General features: G+C 57.1%; 2 protein-coding genes across 3 annotated transcripts; both read left to right on the top strand.

Moving 5' to 3' along the window:
- The first annotated feature begins 1414 nt into the window (after positions 1–1414).
- Positions 1415–13266, top strand: FA2H (fatty acid 2-hydroxylase). 2 transcript variants are annotated; one of them, XM_054296177.1, is made up of 7 exons: positions 1415–1681; positions 7543–7638; positions 9319–9461; positions 9560–9666; positions 10927–11099; positions 11586–11838; positions 12480–13266. In XM_054296177.1, the coding sequence occupies exons 1-7, from the start codon at positions 1415–1417 to the stop codon at positions 12557–12559; spliced, it is 1119 nt and encodes a 372-aa protein (XP_054152152.1). In that variant the 3' UTR covers positions 12560–13266. The 2 variants fall into 2 exon arrangements, with proteins under 2 accessions (XP_054152152.1, XP_054152151.1); XM_054296176.1 differs by lacking the exon at positions 7543–7638 and having other exon boundaries at positions 1415–1718; positions 9221–9461.
- Positions 13267–15439: 2173 nt separating this feature from the next.
- Positions 15440–20022, top strand: MLKL (mixed lineage kinase domain like pseudokinase). The gene is made up of 10 exons (XM_054269556.1): positions 15440–15896; positions 16079–16192; positions 16294–16468; positions 16569–16666; positions 16791–16926; positions 17439–17523; positions 17919–18067; positions 18266–18315; positions 18759–18899; positions 19970–20022. Exons 1-10 carry the CDS (start codon positions 15440–15442, stop codon positions 20020–20022), a joined length of 1458 nt encoding a protein of 485 aa, XP_054125531.1.
- Positions 20023–22416: the final 2394 nt, after the last annotated feature.

The raw sequence follows: 22416 nt of genomic DNA, 5'->3' as shown, positions 1-22416 counted from the left end.
GAGAGCTGTGCCAGATTGAGCTCACCACCACAACCAGGACCACCTTGGCCATTGAGGGAATTGGGAGAGTGTCCCACTCCAGCACCTCGTTTGGGGTCTCCCAGCAACTTCTCAGGACCACTCTGGCCCTCCCAACCCCCAGGAATTGTTTTTGTCCTCCACCCCAAGGGGCTCCCAATGCACCCCAGGTGCTGCAGCAGCCCCAGCCAGGAGCATGCCCACCCTTAACCCTTGTGCTCCTATCAGCGTGCAAAATCAACCTGCCCACCCAAAAACGAACTTTTCCCCCAAGAAGGAGGCAGGGCTGTGCCAGGAGCTGGGTGGGAAGGTGGAGCTGATGCTGACTGGCACAGCAGGTTTTGCATCCACCTTGATTAAAGGCCTCAGTGAGGGCCTGGCCTGCGCCCCACAGCACCCCAAGGCCGGGGGGCTGAGGTGTGTGATGGCTGACCTACCCTTACAGGTGGGGCTGGGGGGGCTCCCCATTCCTGGGATGGCAAACCCCACCTTAATCACTGGTTGCAGCCCGGTGTGGCCAGCAACACCAAATTTGCTGGCACGTGACCGGCCCCTGTGGTCAAGGGTGTCACCCCAAAGCGGTCCCCCTCACTTCAGAGGGAAATCTTCCCCCCCAAAATGCATGGGAAACTCCTTTCCTGTCATTCTTTAGTAATTATTTGGCTGTGATTCTTCGGGGTATTTGGGGCTGCCTCCTGCCCCCCTGGCGAATTGCAAATTTAACTAAATACTGAAATATATCTTTGAACAGGGATGTGGTGCCTGGCAGCAAGTGCCACTGGGGTGAGTTGGCCTCTGGGTGACCCCTCTGGGTGACCCTGCTCTCCATGGGCACTCTGAGCCAGGACTGGGTGTCCCTTGCCTTGGCCACCGAGGACCTTGGAGGGGCATTGGTAACTTGGGAAGGGTGATTCCCCTAGGGGTGCCCTATACCCCCAGCATGCCCTCACAGCCTCATCCCTGCCCCAGGGATGCCCATACTCCAGTTCCACCCCGGGGTACCCCATAACCCACCCAAGGTTGCCCCGATCCCCCATTCCCCACCCTGGCCGTAGCCCTGGGCCCAAGGGGGGGCACTCTCCCCTCTCCTGGGGCCGCCCCATTTCCCCGTCCCCCTGAGGGTGCCCTGCGCCCCCTGTGCCCCGCTCGGCCTCTCCAGGGATGCCCCATTCCCACTTTCCAGGGTACCTGCGCTGGGGCGGAGCCTCCGCACCCCAGCCGTGCCCCACCCGTCCCTGGCTGCCCAATGGGCTGCGGCGGGGCGCGGCGCGGGGCGTGGCCTGGCTGCATATGCATGTATGCAGATGAGCAGGTGCGGGCAGAGCGCGGCGGCGGGACGGGACGGGACGGGGACTCGGACGGGGAGCGGAGCGGGACGGGGAGCGGCGGCGGGGCCATGGCCACGGCGGGGCCGCGCTCCTTCAGCGCCGCCGAGGTGCGGGAGCGCTGCGCGCAGGGCGCCTGCCTGGTCTCCTGCCGCCGCCGCCTGTACGACCTGAGCGGCTTCGTGCGGCTGCACCCGGGCGGGGAGCAGCTGCTGCGCCGCCGCGCCGGCACCGACGTGAGCGCCGCGCTGGACGGGCCGCCGCACCGGCACTCGGAGAACGCCCGCCGCTGGCTGGAGCAGTACTACGTGGGGGACATCGAGCCCGGCGATGAGCAGGTACCGCCGCGGGGCCGAGCCGGGACCGGGGGACACGGCTAGAGCGGAGCCGGGCGTACATGCAGCCTCTGCGGGGTGCCTCAGGTGCTGGGTACAGGTGAACAAGGGCTGTGGGGTACCCCGCGACCGGGAACTGGCAAATGGAGAGGCTGTACTGTGCCCCAGGTGCTGCTCCAGGATGTACAGGGTCTGTACAGTGAGTGTCCCGATCCCAAGTCCCGATCCAGGATGTGCAGGGTCTGTACAGTGAGTGTCCCAATCCCAGGTCTCCATCCAGGATGTGCAGGATCTCTCTAAGGCACCCCAGGTGTGGCATACACAGCGTTTCTATAGTCGTGGGACTGGGATGTACAGACATTATGGGGTGCCCTAGGTCCCGGATTGAGTTTTGAAAGGTGCTCCAGGTCTGTGCTCTCTGGGATCTGGGCACTGCTGGGGTTATAGAGCATCTCAAGTCCAGAGTGCATGGAGTCTGAGATGTGCAGGGGCTGTAGGGCACCCTGGATCCAAACTGTGCAGGCTCTGAGTCATACAGGGTCTGTAGGGCACTCCAGGTCCAGGCTTCTCAGCGCCCAAGCTGTTCAGGACATACAGAGGCTGGAAAGGCTTTGGGGTGTACAAGGCAGGAAGTTTCTGGGGTGCATGTAGCATATGAGGTGTTTAGTGCACCCAGATCTCAGTCTGAGCTGTATGGGACATGGTGTGTGTTGGGTGTGAGCAGGACAGGATCCATAGGATCAGGCTCTGTAGGATCTGGGGTCTACAGGGCATGAGGGGTGAAGGGAACAGAGACCCCTTTTAGGCTCCTGGCGTCTGCATGGGTGGTGCCTGAGGTGTGCAGGGTGCCAAGGTCCCATGTGCCTCCTGGCTCCCAGGAGTTCTCTGGCTCTGAGGTGCAGGGGACCCTGAGGGTGCCAAGTGCACAGAGCTGGGTACCTGCAAGGTCCCCCTCCACGGCCACCTCCCTCCCTGCCGTGCTAGGAGGCAGGGCTGATGGGTGGATTTGGGGTGCCAATGTGGCATGGAGGCGTTGGGGTCTTTGCAGGGGTGCAGGAGATGGAGCTCAGTGTCAGTTTTAGCAGGACTGTATGGCAGAGTGGGCACTGGGACAGGACACCCTTCCTGGCCCTGTCAGCCCTCAACCAGGGACCACGGTGCTGGGCACAGGGGTTTACCAGTGGTGAGCAGCCACTGCTGAGAGAGGAGCCCAGCCACGTCCCTCACTGCCTGGTGAGGGGCATGGGACACAGCTCTGTCCCCGCCGTGCCAGTCCCGTGCTGCCCAGGTGGTTCCGCAGCCTCCGGGTGGCCCTGGGCACTCCTGCGCAGTTTCCAGCCCTCACCAGCGGCCGTGGGCAGGATGCTGAGCAGCAGAGCCAGCCCAGCCCCCTTCTCCAGCTCACAGTTCCTCTCTCGGCATCCCAGCGGGGTCGGTGACCGGCCGGTCCCTCTGGCTGCTTGTTTGCTCTCGCTGCTGTCCTGCCCAGGGCCAGCCCCGGCTCCAGCGCCACAGACGGGGCTTTGTTTCAGCCCCGGTGCAATGCCTGCCCGCTCCCCGCACGGTCCCGGCCGCGGCACCTCCTCTGTTGGGACGCTCGCCGAGCCGCCGCCTCCTCGCAGGCGTGACGAGCCCAGCGGGCTGGGGTAGGAAGGTACCGGACAAACGGGTTCCCGTGCCGAGGGGAGCCGCCACCATCCCAATGCAAATACATGGCGTGATAACTCAGGCTGCAGGGAGATCTGACACTGCCTGGTGCCAGATAAACCATCCCAGCCTGGAGCACGCAGGGCAGGGATTAGAGCTGCCTGCTGCATGGTGAGGCTGCATCCAGCATGCACTGAGGTGTCAGCTGCTCTGCCCTACTCCCCACCCCCTAAAAATCCACTCTGGGGAGAGGTGGTGTCCTTGGTGGTGCTTGGGTTCATGCTTTGGGTGCTTTGGGGCAGGTGTAGCCCAAAGAGCTCTTTGGAGGAAGTGTTCCATTACCCCAGTTTGGTTCCACAGCTTTGCCAGTGCCTCTCCTTGCCTGTTGGATGTCCTGGGGCTGCATCATCCCCATGCTGAGGGATTCAGAATGCTCTGGTCCCACAGGCATCCAGCATCCTCCCCTGCTTCCCACAGGAATTTCCAGGATTTTGCAAAGGGGGAAAAATGTGTTAATGCAGGACAGATAAAGAAGACAAGATCCAGCCTTCATCCCACTGGACTCTCCGTGCCCCTTCCTGTGGCTCTCTCCTTCGGCCGCAGGTCCCTTTTCTGCATCACCCAAATCCTTTTGGCTAAGGACAAATTAATCCCTAAATCTTTTATCTATGCAAGCAGGACATATAGGGGAGATCAAAGTAAATACCAATAATTACCTAAACTAGACAGTGGATTTTAACAGCCTTGCTAGAAGGGAGCTGGATCATCTAATTACCCTTCCAGTTTGAGCAATGAGGGACTTTCATCACAGCCTCTTTGGGGTGCGTGACGTGGCTGTGACTCACAGTAAATCTTCCATCCTTCTCAGGTTTACTGTCCTTCTCTTCCTCTTGCCTGTATTGCTGCACCTTACCTTGCACCTACCCTGGCTTTGCATCCCAGCCCGAGCACGCTTGGACGTGGGCGGGACACCTGGGGCACCTCTTTGGGGCTGATGTAACAAGAAGTCACTTTTTATATTGCTGCTATGATTAGCAGTTCAATTCACCTCCTTTTAATAGTCCTGCTGCGCCCAGTGTTTAATGGGCCAAGAGACAGCCAGACAGCACAGAGCACAGTGCTGTGGGATGGTGCCCCCAACCTTGTTGGGTGCCCTCTGCACCTCCGGGGGTGTCCTCATGCTACATGCCTGTACCTGCACTGCCAACACAGCTTGTCCCATGTGGACACCAGCAAACAGCCTCTGAGGAGCTCAGTGAAGGTGCTGGAGGCTGTGGAGCAATGCAAGGTATGGTAGGACTCCTCTGGGGTTTTGACTCGCTGGGAAAATGGGTGGAAAATCCCCCTGGGTCCAGGCTTTTGGCAGAGCAGCTGTCTGTAGGCAGCATTGCCCTGTCTGGGCCAGGGGGAGCTTTCCAGCTTCTCTGGCTGTGTCACAAGAACACTGAACCCTGTGCTGGGCCACCCCTTCTGTCTGTAGCCGACATCACAGCTGGATTTTGTTCTTTTAATGCCCCAAGCCCTGATGCAGGGCAGCACTGGGCTGGCACAGCCCGTGCTCTCCAGCTGGTGCAGGGCCAATGCAGAGCGCCCTGTGTGACCCACGCAGGGCACCCAGATGCTCTCAGGTGGATGCTGGGTCACCCAGTCACTGGATCGTGCCATGCCCTGGGTGTTTGGCCCTGTGTGTACCAGCAGCACTCACCAGGACTGCTGCTCGCTCGCAGCTGCGGTGCCTTGTGGGCGTTAACTTTCCCTTCCTTACATCAGGCCCCTTGTTCATCTTCCCTGGCAGGACCTGTTTGCCTGGGGACAGCTCAGGTGCATCTTCACCACCCACAGGTGACAGCAGAGCCCAGCTCAGCACAGCCCTTCAGCCTCCTCCCAGCCCACCTGTTCAGAGCAGAACGGGCAGAAGCCCCAGCAGTGGTTCAGGTCCATGGGGCTGGATCTCAGCAGGGCCCCTGCGTGCCTGGGGCAGGCAGGAACAGGCCACCCTTTGGGGAGCCAGCTGGGACATGCCAGCGTGGTTTGTGTCCTGTTTGCGACACAGCTCCAGTCCTGTCAGTGCCAGCTCCAGGGTGAGCAAGAGAAGAGCCTTCCTCCTGCTCCCCAGCTGAGGAAGAGGAGGGGTAGGAGATGATTCAGGTGCTGACAGGGAGCTGACATAGCCCACAGGGTAGTGGCATGTCACTGATGGTAACCAGCCCAGGTGCTGGTGGTGAGGTGGGATGTGAGCCCCCAGTCCATCCATCTCCCTGACCTGGGAGGACCAGGAAGCCTCCAGGCATGACACGGTGCTCAGGCATCCATGGGCAGGGGAACTGGAGGTGTGTGAACATTTCGGAAAAGGGAGGAGAGGTGCCGGGCATTGCGTCAGCCCAGCTTTCCTAAGCATCCTTCCTGCTGCTGCCTGGGCTGTGGTGCAAGCTGAAGGTGGAGAGCCCCAGCCCGTTTCTCAGGGCACGGATAAGCCATTTCACTCTCTTAAAGCCAAATTTTCTTCCAAAGCACCTGCAGGGCAGAGGCAAAACCATAAATCCACCATGCTTTGCTGGATTTTAAGACATCCCATCTGACCTAGGGTTTTGGAATGTCTGGCTGAAGGACAGAGTGTGCAGCATGGAAAATAGCAGTGGGAATCCTCACAGAGAGGTGTGGTGGTACATGGCATCAGCTCATATCGGTGGTCTGCCTGCAGTAAAATTGATGCCAGTGGGATTCCAGCCTGGAAATACTGGCTGGAAATATCCCCTGTCCTCCCATGCCCGCTGCCCCAGGCAAGCGGTTGCCTCAGAGCTGGGTAATGCGGTTCCTGTACCGGCAGAATGAGGCTTGAAATCCGGCTAGCCCGAGAAATGGGGTGGGAGCACATCTTGCAAGGAGTGCCTGCCGTGGGTAAACAGTGCCTGAGCCCTGCCTCGGTGTCCCCAGTTAAGTCCTGACATCCTGGCAAAGTGACACTGGTTTTCCTGCATCCCAGGCCCTCCAGCAGCTGCCAGGGCTGTATTCCCCTCTATAGGGAGGCAGTGCATCCCTGTCAGAGCGGTGGGGAGAGCATCCACTGAGGAGCTGGGGGAAAATCCTCCCAGTCTGGAAGCGGCACGGCTGAAGCCGCATCGGGCAGGGCTGAGCTGCGGCCCCGCCGTGCCCTGCCCGGGTTAATGGGTAACCCGGGCCGGCAGAGCGGGACAAAGGCATGCTCGGCACGTCCTGCAGGGCAGCCGGCGCTGCTGCCGGGGGGCACGGCTGGTATGGGGTGTGCACGGGCACGGCCCAGGCTCAGCGAGCCCCCGCGGCCGGCGCCGGGCTGGCACGGCTGCAGCAGGGAGGCTGCGCTGGCAGCTGGCACCGGGTTTGCTTCCCAGCACCAGCCGAGGCAGGTTCCTCCTGTTCCTCAGCCCGCCCTGCCAGCGGGACTGCAGCTGGGTCTCCATCCTGCCACCACTGCATCCCCCGTGCCTCAGTGTGCCCTCCTGAGCCGCATCCCACCTGGTATCCCACTGCCCATGGCACGGGCAGCCAGCCCAAACCCCACCTCATATCCCACAGCCCATAGCAAAGGCAGCCAGCCCAAACCCCACCTCATATCCCATGGCAAGGGCAGCCAGCCCAGTGTCACTCTGTGAAGGACACTTTGCCTTTTTCCCTGGACAAGGTGGCTCCTTCTGTGTGTTTTTCCTTGTGCCCACAGAAGGATGGTGGCACCAGCTGTACCACGCTCCCCAGGCCTGCCAGCCTAGCTTTCTGAGGGACCAAAATGCCAAGCTGGGCTTTGTTGGAGATCAGTGGGGTGGGAGGAGGGAGCAGTAGCCTGGCAATGCCCCAGGCTTTACTGGCAGTGCCAAGGTGACCTCTGCCATGGCACTGCCCATTTGCAGTGGAAAATGCTGTCCCAGGGCCCAGAATTTCTCCGTGGCCACCCTGCCGTGCTGTCCTGGCCACGGGCAGGGCATTCCAAACACTGGGCTCGAGAGGAGGTTTCCAAAGAGCCCCGAGCCCACAATGTCAGAAGGGCAGGGCAGCTCACTAGCAGCTGCTTCCCTCAGGAAACCTGCTCTGCAGGAACTCACTGACTTAAATTCACCAGATTTTCCCCCATATTTGTTTAGCAGGCAGGAGCTCGCTCTGGCCATACCCCTGAGTGCTACAGCCATCACCATCCCAGCTGAATCCACCACTGGTGCTTCACCACAGAGTTTTCCCTCTCTTTCCAGAGCCTCTCTGAGACAGTGGATGAGAAGGAGGTGTCTGCAGCAGCCCAGACTCCAGAGCAGACAGATCTCTGCTACAGAACCGTGCCTGTGGAGAGGGTAAGAGCTCTGGAGTCTCTCCTACACTGTTTGCTCCTGGGAAACACCAGGTCTCCTCTTCCCTGTGTGAGGGCTGGGTTTCTGCTGGGCTGTTGGGTGGGAGGGATGGCGTGAGGGAGCCAAGCTGACCCAGCCACTTGTGCCCTTTCTCCTGCTGTGGATGGCATTGCTCATGCTTTATTGCTCAGGCGTGGCCCCGCTGGGAGGCTCCCATTGCAGCAGCATGGGAGAGATGCCTTTCTCTGACAGCAGCTGTGCCCTTCCACAGGGAAGTGTTGCCAAACCACACCTTGCTTGCTTTTATTTCTTTCGTGCTTTGTTTATTTTATTACTTTATTTATTTTATTTTTTTCCCCTTGCCTGAGCACTCGTAATGAGCAGGAAGGGATTCCCCAGGCTAGGCAGGGTGATCCCTGTGTGTGCAGGGTGCTTCCTGCCCTGCCAGCTGCTTCCCAAGCATGCCACAACAGTGGGGACTTGTCCCTAAGGTGCCTTTGGCTGCCCCTGCCCTCCACAGCACCCTCACGGTCCCAGCTGGTTGGTGAGCATGCTTTCATCCTGTAGAAACCTGGGGGTTTTTTAGAGCAGGAGAACATCTTTCACCCCCCAATTTAATATTTTATCACTGAGCACCTTTAAAAGAGAATGTCCATTTCCAAGTGACCTTTTTGCTTTAACTTTCCCCCCAGTGGTGAATGGCTCTGCTCCCATCCCATGCACCAGCTGGGGTTGTTTCCCCTCCTGTGTGACTGTGTTCATCCCTGCCTGCAGCAGAGCCCCCAAAATGCCCACAGCCACCCTGGATCCTTGCCCTGGGATGCCCTGAACGGAGCCATCCCCACCACTGGCAGCACAGCCCCAGGTGCCACATGGCTGTGCCAGTGCTGTGTGGCACAAGCAGCCCAAGGAGAGCTGCCAGGCCCAGGGCTCGGCCAGGCAAGCTTGGTTTCAGTCCTGGCACAGGGGTGGGACCAAGAATCCACCTTATCTGGCCAGGCCAACAGAAGAGGTGTCCAGGGATGCTGAGCAGTGGCAGAGGTGGTGATGCCAGTTGTACCTCCCCATTTTCATGCCATGCCAACATGTGTACCCACACAGGTCCCTTCTTACTCCTGCACCTGAGTTCAGCCATGCTCAGCAGCTCTGCTGGAGTCTGTGTTCCCATCCTGTGTCCCTGCTCCCCATCCCTTCCCAGTTTGCTCCTCTCTGGGGTGCCCAAACAGCTGTGGCCGCCCCACGTGTCCTTTGCACAAGGAGAAACGTCCTTGGCTGGGGCAGTGCCACGGGGATGGGATCCATGTGGCACCAGAGGTATTCTGCTGGGCCATATCACTGCTCTCTATCTAATCTTGGCAGCAAAGAGCCTCAGTTATCAAGGCCTGATGCTGAGCCAGGTCTGGGTACAGCCACCTTCACCTTGATCCCCTGGCAGGTACCTGGTGGCACAGGGGTGAGCTAAGCCCTGGGCTGATGTGTGTTTGGTGTGTTTGGCCCCTTGTCTGCTCTGTGCTGGTGCTTGTGGGGAGCTCAGGGCACCTTGGAACCGGAGACAGCTGCTCTTGGGGCATGGGAGGGTTTGCAGCCAAAAATCCTGCAGCAGCAGCAGCAGCTCAGCTTTGTGCCTGGCACTGGGATGGTTTGTGGGTTCCCCAGCACCACAACCCCTCTGTGCTCCCCCAGGACCTGGTGGACTGGCAGAAGCCCCTGCTGTGGCAGGTGGGCTACCTGGGGGAGAAGTACGACGAGTGGGTGCACCAGCCCGTGGATCGGCCCATCCGCCTCTTCCACTCGGATTTCCTCGAGTTCCTCTCCAAGACAGCATGGTGAGCTCTGCACTGTGCCCTGGCTGGTGCCTGCCCTGGGAGGGGGATGGCTCACCAGCCAGCAGGACACTTCTCTGACAGCTCCTCCTGCCCCATAGGTACGTGGTGTTCATGGTGTGGACGCCCGTGGTGCTCTATCTCAGCTGGGTCAGCTACACCTCCCTTGCTCAGGGCAACACCAGGCTCTTCTCCTCCTTCACTACAGGTACGAGCAGCAGCAGCAGCAAAGCCTTTGGGCTTCCATTGCTGACCCCACTCTGGGCCATGGGGCAAGAATGGGTTGGTTGGACACCTGCATCCCTTCCTCATCCCTCCTTCTGTGCGTGCTCACCAAAGCCACATGCAAGAGCAGCAGCTCAGCACCTTTCCCTTGTGGCCACCAGCACCTCTCCCTTGTGGCCACCAGCGTGTCCCCTGCATGAGGCCTCCTGTGCTTGCCCACCTCCATCCCCTTCCCTCCCCAGGAGATTTGATCCCCCAGGGATCAGCAGAGCCCCCTGGGCTGCAGCCTGCTCGCTCCTGCCTCGTTCCCTCGGTGCCCACAGCGCTGCGGGTGCCGGGGCGGTTCCGATGCCGCTGCCGCCCACCCGGCCGGGCTGAATGCCGGGGAACAAACCCGGCTCTGAGCGCCGCCGGCTCCGCACAGAGCGCGGCTTGTTCGCCCCGAGCGCCTGCCCCTGAATCTCCCACTGTCTGCTCCCTGCTTCCCCGGCAACAACAACCGTGCCCAGGGCAAGCTGTCTTCTTTGTTGTCCTTTTTTTTTTTTTTTTTTTTTTTTTTGCTGGGTTCCCTATTTTTTTTGCAAGGTGCCACCCAGTGCCAGCTGTGCCCTGCTGTGGGGTGGGGATCGCCGGCTGCACAGGCACTCCCTGCTCCTTGTGGCATCCAGCACCTTGCTGCCAAGTTTTGTGGGGGTTTTTTTCCCTAAAAATAAGCAGGTTTTGGGGCAATCCAAGTTTTGCTAGGAAGGACACAGGGCTGGCAGCCAGCCCTGAAAGAAGGAGGTGGCTGAAAAATGTTCTGCGGGGGAAAGTGCCCAACAAGTCTTTTCTTTTTCCCCCCAAAAAATAAACACCGACAGCACTGTTTTACTGTCGTGAGTGTTGCCTGTGCAACTTAGGTCCCTCCTGCCTTGTTCTGGTGGGTGAAACAGCTGTGTAATGGTCACACAGTCCCTAGAGTGCACATCCAAGCCCACGTTGGAATCTGGAATGCAGGGAGCTCCCCTCAGTCTTCCTGAGGCAGCAAGAAGCTGGCTGTTTCTGTAAATTAGTCGGAATCAAAGGAAAATGTGGTTTAGAGCAGAGCTTGGGCAGTTAGCTCCCTAGAGAAGCTCAGGGCAGGAGGTGGATGAGTGGTGGGAGGGAAAGAGAGCTGAGCATCACCCTGATGCCAGTGGGAGGATGGTGATGGATAAAAGCACCTGCACCTGCCCTGCTGACCGCTGCATGTCTCATTGTGTAGAGTACTCCATCCCCGTCCACAAATACTACTTCCCCTTCATCTTCCTCCTGGGAATGGTCCTGTGGTCCCTGCTAGAGTACCTCATCCACCGCTTTGTGTTCCACATGAAGCCGCCCGCTAGCAATTACTATCTGATCACGCTGCATTTCCTGCTGCATGGGCAGCACCACAAGGTGAGTCGCAGCTCCCGCCCCCGCTGGCACCGCCTGGCCCGTGGGAATGGTGGCCTTTGCCCCGCCGCAGCTGTCACTGTGTGCCCTTTGCCCACACAGAGCCTGTTGCTGCCTGCTCAGTGTGACTGGTGGCATCCCAAGCGAGGCACTTGCCCAATACCAGCAAGGGCTGTAAAACAGCCTTGGAGGAGCTGGAGTTAATTTTTCAAGATGTGTGGTTGGGCAAGGGGGAAAACCAAAAGAGCCATAGGCTCTCTCTAGCTTTGCTGGAGGAAATGTAGAGCTTGGGCACCTACCAGATAAAGCCACCCCCTGCCTGGGCACCTGGGCACGCATGGGGGGCTGCTCCCACCACTGGGTACAACCTGGAGAGGGATTTTGCTGTTGGCTTCTCCCAGATGGGTTTCCCTGATGTTTGGCAGGGATGTGCAGAGGGAGGAAGGCTGAGTGGGAGCTGCCTGTCCCACCATCCCTCTCTGCTTCCAGTCCCCCTTCGACAGCTCCCGCCTGGTGTTCCCTCCCGTCCCGGCCTCGCTGGTGATCGGCTTCTTCTACGGCGTGCTGCGGCTGCTGCTGCCCGAGGTGCTGGGGCTCTGCGTCTTCGTCGGGGGCCTCTGCGGCTACGTCATCTACGACATGATGCACTATTACCTCCACTATGGCTCCCCCAAAAAGGGCACCTACCTGTACGGCCTCAAGGCTTACCATGTCAAGCACCACTTTGAACACCAAAAATCAGGTAGTGCCGCGCTCCCCGTGCGTGCTGGCAGGGGAAGGGGATGTCAAAGATCCAGCCTAGCTGCGTGGGTGAAGCTGATTGCTCCAAAATATTTGGGATTTGGGATGAGGAAAGCCAAGCACTGTGCTGCTGGGGAAGCAGCATGTGAGGTGCTGTAGCTCATGGAGAATATTTCCTGGCGTCCAGGGTGAGGATGAGGAGTCAGAGCAGGGGTGAAGGCAGCAGCTGGCTCACTGGTGGGCATCAGTGCTGCCTGGAATGCCAAACCCCCATGGTGCTGGATGTGGGTGCCTATCCCTGCCCAGGGCAGCATCTCTTCCTGCTGGGAGGTGTTGACAGGTGGAGGGTGAGGCCCTGGGCTTCTCCAGATCCGCCCCACACTTTCCCTAGCCCAGTGCTTGCTCAACCTGCCCTTTGCCCGGTTTCCTAGGAGAAAACGCCCCATCCAGATAAGCTATCATCCATGGGGCTTGTTGGCATGGCCCAGCCAGCTCCTGCTCCCTCTGCTCTTCCTCCTCGTCTTCACTTTGCCTTCCTCCCTCCCCAAAACATGGGCACTCCTCCCTCACCAGTTAACACAGAGCCCTTGCAACACCTTGATGGTGGTGCCATGGGCTGAACTATCTCTTCCCTGCCCACAGGTTTTGGCATCAGCACACGCTTCTGGGATTATCCTTTCCGGACACTCATCCCTGAGGAGACCTTCAAGAAGGAGGACTGACAGCCCCGGCCCAGAGCTCAGCTGCTGGCTCTGTGCCCCTGCACTGGGGCTGGTGTCCCTGCCCTGCCCCCTGCCTGGGGGCTGTGCCACAGCAGTGACTCCAAGTGGAGCATCCCTGTGGAGTGCTGTGGTCCAGCTGTGGCACTGGCAGGGGGATGGGGGGCTGAGGATGGTGAGGAAAGGGGAGGAAGAGGCTGTGGGGTTCCCTGGTGCACCCCGGCCCTACCTCGCTGCCCTCCCGCTCCAGGCTATGGATGCACGGGCAGATCTGCTGCCTGGAAGATGAAGTGCCTGATGCCACCCTCCCTCCCCTGCCCTGGCACCTTGCCAGAGCCCTGTCTCTCCCTGGCTGCCCTCTCCCCAGGGCACCCAACACGCTGCAGTTGCCTCTATTGCCTAACTCATGCCGAGGGGATTCCCTGTCCTAGGTCCTTCTCCCAGCCCATCTCAGCACAGGGTTTTCTTGGCCTGCAGCCCTTTAGGGGCAGGTCCCACAGCTCTGGATTGTGCCTTTTTCTAACCCATATCTCTCTGCCAGATTTATCAAGTTCATGGTTTTCATAGACATTGGCTACTTGAAACTCAAACTCTGATGAAAAGAATTACTATGAGATGCCTTTTTTGCTGATCCTGTGATTTTATTTTTTATTATTTTTTCCCTAATGTTTACTGCAGATATTTAAAGGTTTGAAATAAATTTATATGTAAAACTGTAGACACTACTATTGTAAATAAACTGTATATTTTGAAAAATAAAACTTTCTAAAAAGGGTTTGGGAAATGTATCCCCCAGGGCTGCTCACAATTTTGTTCTGCCACCTTTTGTGTGTCCCTTTCGAGGTGCTGATGGCCCTTGGAGCCACCATTCCTGGCTCCCCTCAGTGAGGTAGGAGATTTGCAGGGGACATTCTCAGCAGAGCTGTGTGACGTTGGGGCTCTGGGTAAGCAGAAGCTGCCACTCACTTCTCTGAAGTTGGGCAATAGCGTCACGTGAACCCCAGAGCTTCCCAAAATTAGCCCGGCCCTCTGACGAAGCCATCTGCAAAACTTCCTGCAGTCCCAGCAGAGGTCAAGCCCTGCCTCCAGCCCTGGTGCCCACAGCCCAGCTCCTTTGGTGCTCCTGGGGCTTGGGGATGGGCATGGGGAGAGGATCAGGCTCTGGAGGGTCTCACTGCACATGTAGGAGGTTCAACAATGCACAGAGCCCTTGCTGTGGGTGTTCCAGTGCCCTGGGCAAACCTTCCCACAGCTGCCAGCTCAGCAGAACGGGTTGTGATGCTCAAAATAGCAGAAGCATCAACACAGGCATGAATAACTTCCCCATCATCTTTTTCCCACTGCACTTCCTGTGGGCAATTCCTTCTTCCACCAGGCAAAACCCATCACAAGGGCGTTCAGCCCTCGGGAATACCCCGGGCAGCTTTCTGGGAACCGGGAGCTGTGCTGGCGTGGGAAGGTGCCTTGCACAACGTCCCTTCCGCTGTGACACCCTTTAAAGCCGCGCTCGGCCCGCCGTGCCCCTCCAGCCTGCGCAGGCAGCGAGGTCAGGAGGCACGGGCAGCTCACAGACCTTGCCTTCTCCTGTGAGCAGAGGAGATCCTGCCTTGGGGCCTGCTGGAGAGAGCCTGAGGAGGAGGGAGAGCGGCTGCCGCTGGATTCTGGGTGCGTTTCTATCTCCTTTCCAGCCAGGAGAACCTGGCACCACTCTCTTAGTGCTGGCTGGGTCAGAGGGGTTGCTGCTAATTTCCTTTCAACAGGGGTGGTTTTCTGTCCTTGCTACCTGCATGTGGGCTGGGGAGCAGGCACCTTCCTTGAGGGGATGCTGAGTATACAGAAAGATCTTGATTTAAAATCTTAAGTGGGCAGGACAGAGCTGTGGGGAGAAGCTGGGGATGCTGGGGCTGTGAAGATGTACAAACCTTTATTAGATGGATGACCACAGAGAGAGACATTGGATAGAAATGAAAACAGATCTTTACAGCCAAAGATACGGGTTCTGTGGGCAGGAACCCAGGGTGATGCAGGGCTGGAGCCAGGAATGCTGCCCAGGGGATGCTCCCTGGGTCACTGGTGTCCCTGCTCCTCTGGGTGGAAGCTCTCTGGGATTTAGCTCAGACATTAAATTTATTTAATTAATTAATTAATTAAATGTGACGGTGTTCACAGGGGTTCTTGGATTGGGGAAGAGACGAGGATCTTCATGTTCCAGAAGGCTTGATTTATTATTTAATTTCATGTTTCAGAAGGCTTGATTTATTATTTAATAATATATATTACATTAAACTATACTAAAAGAATAGAAGAAAAGGTTTCATCAGAAGGCTAGCTAAGAATAGAATCAGAAAGAATGATAACAAAGGCTTGTGTCTCGGACAGAGAGTCTGAGCCAGCTGTGATTGGCCATTAATTAGAAAAAACTCTATGAGACCAATCACAGATCCACCTGTTGCATTCCACAGCAGCAGATAATCACTGTTTACATTTTGTTCCTGAGACCTCTCAGCTTCTCATGAGATAAAATCCTAAGGAAAGGATTTTCCATAGAAGATGTCTGCGACAATTAAATTTAATTAATTGTACATTAAATTAATGTACGTAAATCAAGCCAAAACATCTCTTGCTACTGCAGAGAAAGATGTGCCACTACCGCTGTTACCAATGTCTCTGTGTATGCCTGCTCCAATCTGCGCAGGCAGCTGCAGTGGGAGGCAAAGCAGGGAAAGCAGCTGGGGATGAGAGGGGCTGTGGGAGGCTGTGTGCCATGTCAGGGTGTTGTTCCCTAGGGTGGAAGGTGTGGAAGAACTGCATCTCTGAGCAACACCTGAGGCTTCCCTGCACCAGCCACTGCCATCCCCCGTGGCCGAGCCCTTTGCTGCAAGCATGGACATCGTGGAGAGGGTGTTCTCTGTGGCCCAGGCCATCCATGCCCAGTTCGAGCAGGTGAAGTGCTGCAAGCACCAGTGCCAGCGCCTCGTGGAGCGCATCCAGATCCTGCTGGAGCCCGTGAGGATCCTCAGGGCTCAGCCACGACAGCACATCTCCCACCATGAAGAGGAACTGATGAAAAAGCTGCTCCAGGCACTGGAGGAAGCCCAGAAACTGGTGATGAAATACAGCCAGACCAGCTGGATCCAGAAGTTCCTGCGAGCCCGAAGCACTGGCGAGGAGTTTGTCTGGGTGAACGAAAGCCTGGAGGACATTGCCCAGGGGCTCTCCCTCCTGCTGCAGGCAGAGCAGAAACAGGCTTTCCTGGAAGCCTTCCAGTCAAAGACGTGTCGCAGGCAGGATGCTGAGGACCTGAGGGATGACAGAGCTTTCTTGGACCAGGTGATTGCAAGTGAGTGCATTTAGCAAACCCTCCTAACCTGTGACTGGTGGTTGCCCCTCTCTCCAGCTGTTACCAAGCTCTGGCCTGATGGCCATGAAGAGCCCAAGGGACATTTAAATCATGAAAGAAACAAACCACACAATCATGCTTGTTCATCCAGTGGCCCAACCTCTGCTTGTTTCTCTCCCTAGGTACTGAGGAGCCCAAAGATGCTCTTGAGGAGATCTACATCGACAGGGAGTGTATGGAGAGCAAGATGGACTGGATGAAAAGCGAGCTGAACAAAGTCATTCGTGAGATGGAGCGTAAGTCGGTGTCACACCACCTCACCCTGTGCACTGTGTCCTTTCCCCCCAAGCCCTGCCTAACGTGTCCCTTGTTCCCTTCTGGCACATGGTGGGAGCAGGCTTGAAGAAGGTGAACGTGGGTAAAAGAGAAGACATCACTGAGATCAAGCGGGACCAGCTCACCTTCCACAGGCACCTGCAGGACACAGAGAGCTACGACCTCTACGAGGGCGAGTACCTCAAGTACCCTGTTGCCATCAAAACCTTCAAGAGGCCACTGACCACTGACCCAGTGTGAGTTGCCCTGGCTGGGAACGAGTGTGGCCCCAGGAGGGTGGCACAGTCTGTGCCATGCCTTGTTCCAGGGATCTCACCACGCTGTCCATCTCCACAGCAAGGTGAGAGACATCTTTGAGAAGGAGATTCAGACCCTGAAGAAGTTTGAGTCTCCAAACATCCTTCGCATGTACGGGATCTGCATTGAGGAGAACGGTACGGCTGTCACACTAATGTCACCCTTTTCCTCCCTGCCATGCCCAGCGCTGGCTGGTGGCACGTGCCTTGCTGTGGTCCCCTCTCGGGAGGTGGCACAAGGCAGGATGGTTTTGCCTTGCAGATGGGAGCCCCTGCTTCTCCATCGTCATGGAGTACTGCAAGCACGGGACGCTGCGGGACGTGCTCAACAAGCAGCAGAACCTTCCCTGGGACATCCGCATTCGGATGGCCCTGGGGGCTGCCAGAGGCCTTTACAGGTGAGCACCTGTGTAACCAGTGAGTAACTTCACCTGATCACCCAAAAGCTGAGGGCAGCTCCCTGGTATCTCAGAGTAAGCCGTGGTTTCCTGTTAGACACTGATTCCCAGTGACACCACCTTGGGACCCTGGCATGGGAGGCTGCTGTAGGGGTAGGTGGTGGATTTGGGTGCAGTAGCTCCCATCTACCCTGGGCACTGTCCCTTACCTCTGGCTTCAAGCCTGAAAAGGCCTGGAAGGGGGAAATCCCCTTGCCCAGATGCACAGGGCAGATTTGGAAGTGCCCTGCAGCATGGCAGCTCTCCTTACAGGTCCTGCTCATCCACAAGGTTTGTACTGTGCCCACAGCAGCTCAGGGTTGATCCAGCAAGACAGGCAGAGAGCTGCTCTCTTCTCTGCATGTCAGTCCTTCCCTCCACAGCAGGAGAGAGCACCAAGGTGGGGATGGGTCAATCCTTCATCATCATCATCATCATCATCATGTGCTGTCCTTTGTCCCTTCCATCTGCAGGTTGCACCAGACAGGGGAGAAGTCCCGACTCCACGGCTGCATCTGCAGCAGCAAGTTCTTGGTGGCTGGGGATTACTGTGTGAAGGTAAGCACCACACCTGGAGATGCTTTTGGGAGTTTTAAATGGTTTTGTGGATGTCTCCCTGCACCAACACCAAAGGGAATTGTGATGGTCCAGGATAAAATGGGGTAGTAGCATCTCCCCTATGACTTTAGGCACTTAAACCTCCCTATCTTGGTCTTACCATCAGCAAAGTGAGTGCTCCTAAAGCATCCAGCCTGGGATGAGCAGAAGCTGGGGTGAAGCTGCCCTCACCTCTGGTTTTGCTTGCAGGAAGAGATCTGTGCTAGGCAGCACACACAGCTGCTCACCAGCCTTTGCTGCCCAGGGCATCTCTCTCTGTTTTCTCCATCTTGGGGCAGTCTAGCTGCACCACAGGTTTCTACTTCTCCTTTTCTCTCTCTCATTCTCTCAATCAGCTGTCAGGATTTGAGCTGTGTGAAACAGAATCATCCATCAAGAGGAAAGCCAAGAAGGACTGGAAACAAGTCTCTATGTTGGCCTACATCGCTCCAGAGAACCTGAAAGACATCAACTACCCTTACAAGAGTCCCTGTGAAATATACAGGTGTGTCTGTCCCTCCCAGGAGATGCCTGTGAGCAGGCAGGTGTCTGGCAGAGAGGCTGCTGAGCTATGGAAGGAGGCCAGGTTTAATCAGACACACCAGCAGATGCTTCCAGTTGGCACAGCCCAGCAGCCCTCTCCACCAGAAGGGAGGAATACATGGTGGAATGAATCCTGAGACTCTTGCTTGTCTCCTTCCAGCTTTGGGATCGTTCTGGCAGAGATTGCAACCTCCAAAATCCCATTTGAAGGTGAGACAGGAGTATCTGGTTCCCTGCATGAAAGCCTCACGGCACAGTGTGGCTCCTGCCTGGCACTGGGTGCTCCCTGCTCCTTCCCTGAGCATCCCAGGCAGGTGCCAGGGGCAGTGAGTGCCTGGTGTGCCTGACAGCTTCTCCTGCAACTCCAATATAGTAAAGTATTGTAGTAAAGCAACCTGCCTAAACCACAAACATGCAAATAATTTTTGTTTCTATTGGACGGTCATGGGCAGTTAAGCATGAACACATCTTGCTCTGCTGAAGCCCAACAGTGTCACACCAAATGCAGTGGGATTCATTGCAGATGGAGTTTGGGTCACCTCCCTGCTGGCTTCTCCCTGCCTGGGCATGGCTGTGTGCTGGGTTCCCTCCCCAGCACCCTCCTGTGGCAGCACAGCTCCATCCTGACGCTGCTGTTGGCACTTCTTGTCTAGGCTGCACTCCTGGGGAGATCGTGGAGAAAATCTGCAATCACCAGTACTGGGACCCTCTTGGGGAAGATTGTCCTGAAGATCTGAGGAAAATCATTGAGCAGTGCCAGGCCTTTGACCCTTCCCAGCGCCCTTCTGCCGAGGGTGAGTGTCCTGACACCTGCTGCACAGGCCTTTGCATCCTTCATCAGCTGCTTCAGCAGGCTGATTGCCCCTCATTTCCCAAAGAATTTGCCTGGCTTTGTGATTTGGGATCCTGCCTTGACCTTCCTTTTTATGCCAACAAGTCCCCCAGTTCCAGACCTCACACATTGACATTATTTACCCATGCCATGACAATAATCTCCAGGCTGTTTGTGCATTTGGTGTCACATAAAAGGAGCTTTTTCTATCAGACAGGCAGGGGCAGGAAGAGAGGTCTGGGAGTTAATCCCTACCCAGGTCCTGCAGATCCCATAAGCTGGAGGAGCAGCCACAACACTGCAGGAACATTTCCTGCCTTGGGCTTTAGCAGTAAATTGCAGTCTTGGGCATTGCTCAATGACAGGGAAGTTTTCTCTGTCTCTGAAGCTGGGTTGTGTCTGATCAGACAAGTGACTGGTCTCCAGCAGGAGATACAACAGCAACATCAGGAAATTACAGAGGAATATTTCTGGTGTGTTTGAAGTCACAGAGCTCATATCCTTCCCTTGGTTCATTTGTCTAAGGGGAGAAAACTTCCTTCAATTTCATCCACTCCATCCTACCGGACCAGATCCATACAAGAGATGTGGGAAATGTGCCCAAGAAACCACTGAGCGTCACATCTGTGTGCTTCCACTTCCCACCAGCACCTCCCTGGCACAGGGAATAGCCCTGGCTGAAGGGAAAATACCAAAATATCATTAGGGATGTTGACAAAGTCACGTTGAGGAAACAGGATGGCTTTATTACCCCAATATTACCCTAATCCAACACCTACCACTGTGTGGTGCTGGGCTGGAAGGACAGTTTATTGCAGCTGTTCACAAGGGTGTTTCCACAGACACAGCTACTTGTCCTTGGGCTGGGCTGTCTGCTCAGGCTGTCCCTGCTCACCCTTTGTGCTGGCCCCAGCAGAGGGTGACTCCATGTCCTGATCCTCATCAGCGAGGGAAAGCCATCTTCCCATCTGTTAAAAAAACCCAAACAAGCCCACCACAAATGTTAGTTAATGCCACGCTTGTGTTTTGCAGAGATTGTGGACTCGCTGGCTGACCTGGAGAAAAGCAGAAACCAAGGAAGTTAACTGTGGGAAAGGGGCTGGGTGACCAGGGCAGCAAACCCAGGGTGCCACTGGCCCCTCTTCCCCCTGACAGAGACTGGTGGCTCCTGTTTGTGTGTGTGTGACACAGACACGGGGCTGCTGTTTGTTTGTGTGTGTGACACAGACACAGAGCTCCTGTGTGTGTTTGTGTGTGTGACACAGACACAGGCCTCCTGTTTGTGTGTGTGTGTGACACAGACACAGGGCTCCTGTTTGTGTGTGTGTGACACAGACACGGGGCTCCTGTTTGTGTGTGTGTGTGACACAGACACGGGGCTCCTGTTTGTTTGTGTGTGTGACACAAACACAAGGGGCCATGCCTGGGGAGAGAGGTGACTTGAAGAGAAGCTGCCAAGAAGCCAAGGGGGAGCAGAGGGATGGAACAACCGAGGGATGGAACTCAGCTTCTTTTACGAGGAAAGACTGAGGGAATTGAGCCTGTTCAGCCTAGGGAAGAGACGACTGAAAGGGGACCCCATCAGCGGCTGTCCTTGTTTGGAGAGAGGCTTCAGAGGATGGACCGGGCTCTGCTGGGTGGCGCTCAGCCACAGGACAACAGCCAAGGGGCAGAAAATGATACATTGGAAGTTCCACTCGGATATGAGGAAGAATTTCTTTACTGCTGGGTGGTGATACACTGGAACATTGCCCAGAGCAGGTGTGGAGTTTCCCTCACTGGCGATACTCCAGAAACATCTGGCTGCAATGCTGCGAAAGTGCTCTGGGACAATCCTGCTCGAGCAGGGAGCTGGGAGCACAGGACTCACCGTGATCCCTTCAACCTGACCCATCCCGCCATTCTCCCCGCCCCTGCCCACGGAGGCGCGGGGGGCCGGCTACCCTGGACTCCCCCCGGTTCCCCCCAAATCCTTTCCGGTTCCGCTCGGCTCACCTCGGGGTTCTCCCTGGTTTTCCCCACCTACCCCCCAGCTTCGCCCCGTTCTCCCCGGTTCTCCCGGGCTCACCCCGGGCCCGTCCCGCCGCCGTGGCGAGGCCCCGCCCACCTCCCCCGGTTTGAATGAACTCGTGTTCCCGCTCTTTTCGCCACGCGGCGTCTCCGCCAATGAAAACTCGCTCCCCTGCTCTTGCCCCGCCCCCTATGCCGTCAGCGGTCTGGTTGCCCAATCAGCCGGCCTTCACTGCGGCGTTTTGACCAATCAGAGCACGCCGTACCTCCCTCCCTCTCGCCTTGTCACTCCCAGTTCCGTTGAATAGACAGACAGAGGGATTGGCCAATGAAAAAGCGGAAAAGGCTCCGACTCGCCCAATGGCGGCCGGCGCGGGGGTGGCAGCCAGCCAATAGGGCGGCGGGGGCGGGGCGGCGCGGCGCTCGAGCGGGCGGCTGGGCCCGGCGGAGGTGAGTGGGGGGCGGCGGGGCCGGGCTGGGTCGGGTGGGCGGTTTTGAGCTGGGATCGGGCTGGGATCCCGGCACAGCTCCATCCCCCGGGGCCCGGCCGAGTTCCCCAGCACGGCTCGTTTTCCCCGAGCGCTCGGGCTGCCTGCGACTGCCGGAGGGGGGATATCCCTCTCCCGTGCCTTTTTTGTGGCGGGCTCGTCTTTAAAATCCGCGAGCTCTGTGAAAGGGAGGGCGGAGAATGCCCGCCCGTGGAGCGGGTGCTCCGTTCGGGCCGTGTTTTGTTTTGGTTTTGTTAATCTGGTGTTCAAGCAGTGCGGCGGGAGCGTGCGGAGCGGGGCCGGTGCCCTCTGCCAGGGGAAGCGGCTGCCTCAGCCCTCAGGGTGGGAGCCTGGGGCTGCGGCCGGGCTCGGGGCTCGGCAGCGCCCGGGGCTCCTCACCGGGGCACAGGGGCACTGGGGCACAGGCAGACCCTTTGCGGGGACCGTCCCTTCCCGGGGCTGCCTGGCTGGAGGAAGGCCTGACTGGATAATCCTTTGGGCCAGATTCCAAGATTTAACCGTGAAAATGCCAATATTAACGTTTTTATAAATCTCACGGGCTACGTAGGCAATGGAACGTTGTTGCCTGGGGGTGTTGTGGATGTCCCAACCCTGGAAGTGCTCCAGGCCAGGCTGGATAAGGCCTGGTGGTGGGAGGTGTCCTTGCCCTTGGCAGGGCTGCCTGCGACGGTATCTTTAACCCCTTAACATCATGATTCTATGTGGTGAAAATAAAGGGTTTGTTATGATTTTGGATGGCAATTCTGTCATGAACATGAGCATAGTACTAGAGGTGCAGTACTTAATGGTTGAATATTACCATATCCTGTCCATGCAGCTGTTCTGGTGGGAAGTGCTAATGTCTGTTTTTTGGCCTAGGCTGAATTGATAATCAGGGTAAGAATAAAATTCTTAAAGTAGACTTTCTTAAAATACCTATATAAATATTTGAGCCTTAGCACAACCTCTTTTATTAATTCT

This window comes from Melozone crissalis, unplaced genomic scaffold, assembly GCF_028551555.1.
Source record: "Melozone crissalis strain CALT ecotype California unplaced genomic scaffold, PUWL_Pcris_2 ptg000007l_1, whole genome shotgun sequence".
NCBI lineage: Eukaryota > Metazoa > Chordata > Aves > Passeriformes > Passerellidae > Melozone > Melozone crissalis.
This window is presented reverse-complemented; position numbering and strand designations above follow the sequence as displayed.

What these genes read in the sequence shown, in the direction of transcription:
- MLKL (XM_054269556.1), top strand. Translation starts at nt 15,440, where the DNA reads ATGGACATCGTGGAGAGGGTGTTCTCTGTGGCCCAGGCCATCCATGCC. An exon ending in AGTCATTCGTGAGATGGAGC is followed by an intron (nt 16,193 to 16,293) that starts GTAAGTCGGTGT and finishes TGGTGGGAGCAG; the next exon opens with GCTTGAAGAAGGTGAACGTG. An exon ending in AGTCCCTGTGAAATATACAG is followed by an intron (nt 18,068 to 18,265) that starts GTGTGTCTGTCC and finishes GTCTCCTTCCAG; the next exon opens with CTTTGGGATCGTTCTGGCAG.
- FA2H (XM_054296176.1), top strand. Translation starts at nt 1,415, where the DNA reads ATGGCCACGGCGGGGCCGCGCTCCTTCAGCGCCGCCGAGGTGCGGGAG. An exon ending in AGCCGGGACCGGGGGACACG is followed by an intron (nt 1,719 to 9,220) that starts GCTAGAGCGGAG and finishes GAGGGTTTGCAG; the next exon opens with CCAAAAATCCTGCAGCAGCA. An exon ending in CTTTGAACACCAAAAATCAG is followed by an intron (nt 11,839 to 12,479) that starts GTAGTGCCGCGC and finishes CCCTGCCCACAG; the next exon opens with GTTTTGGCATCAGCACACGC.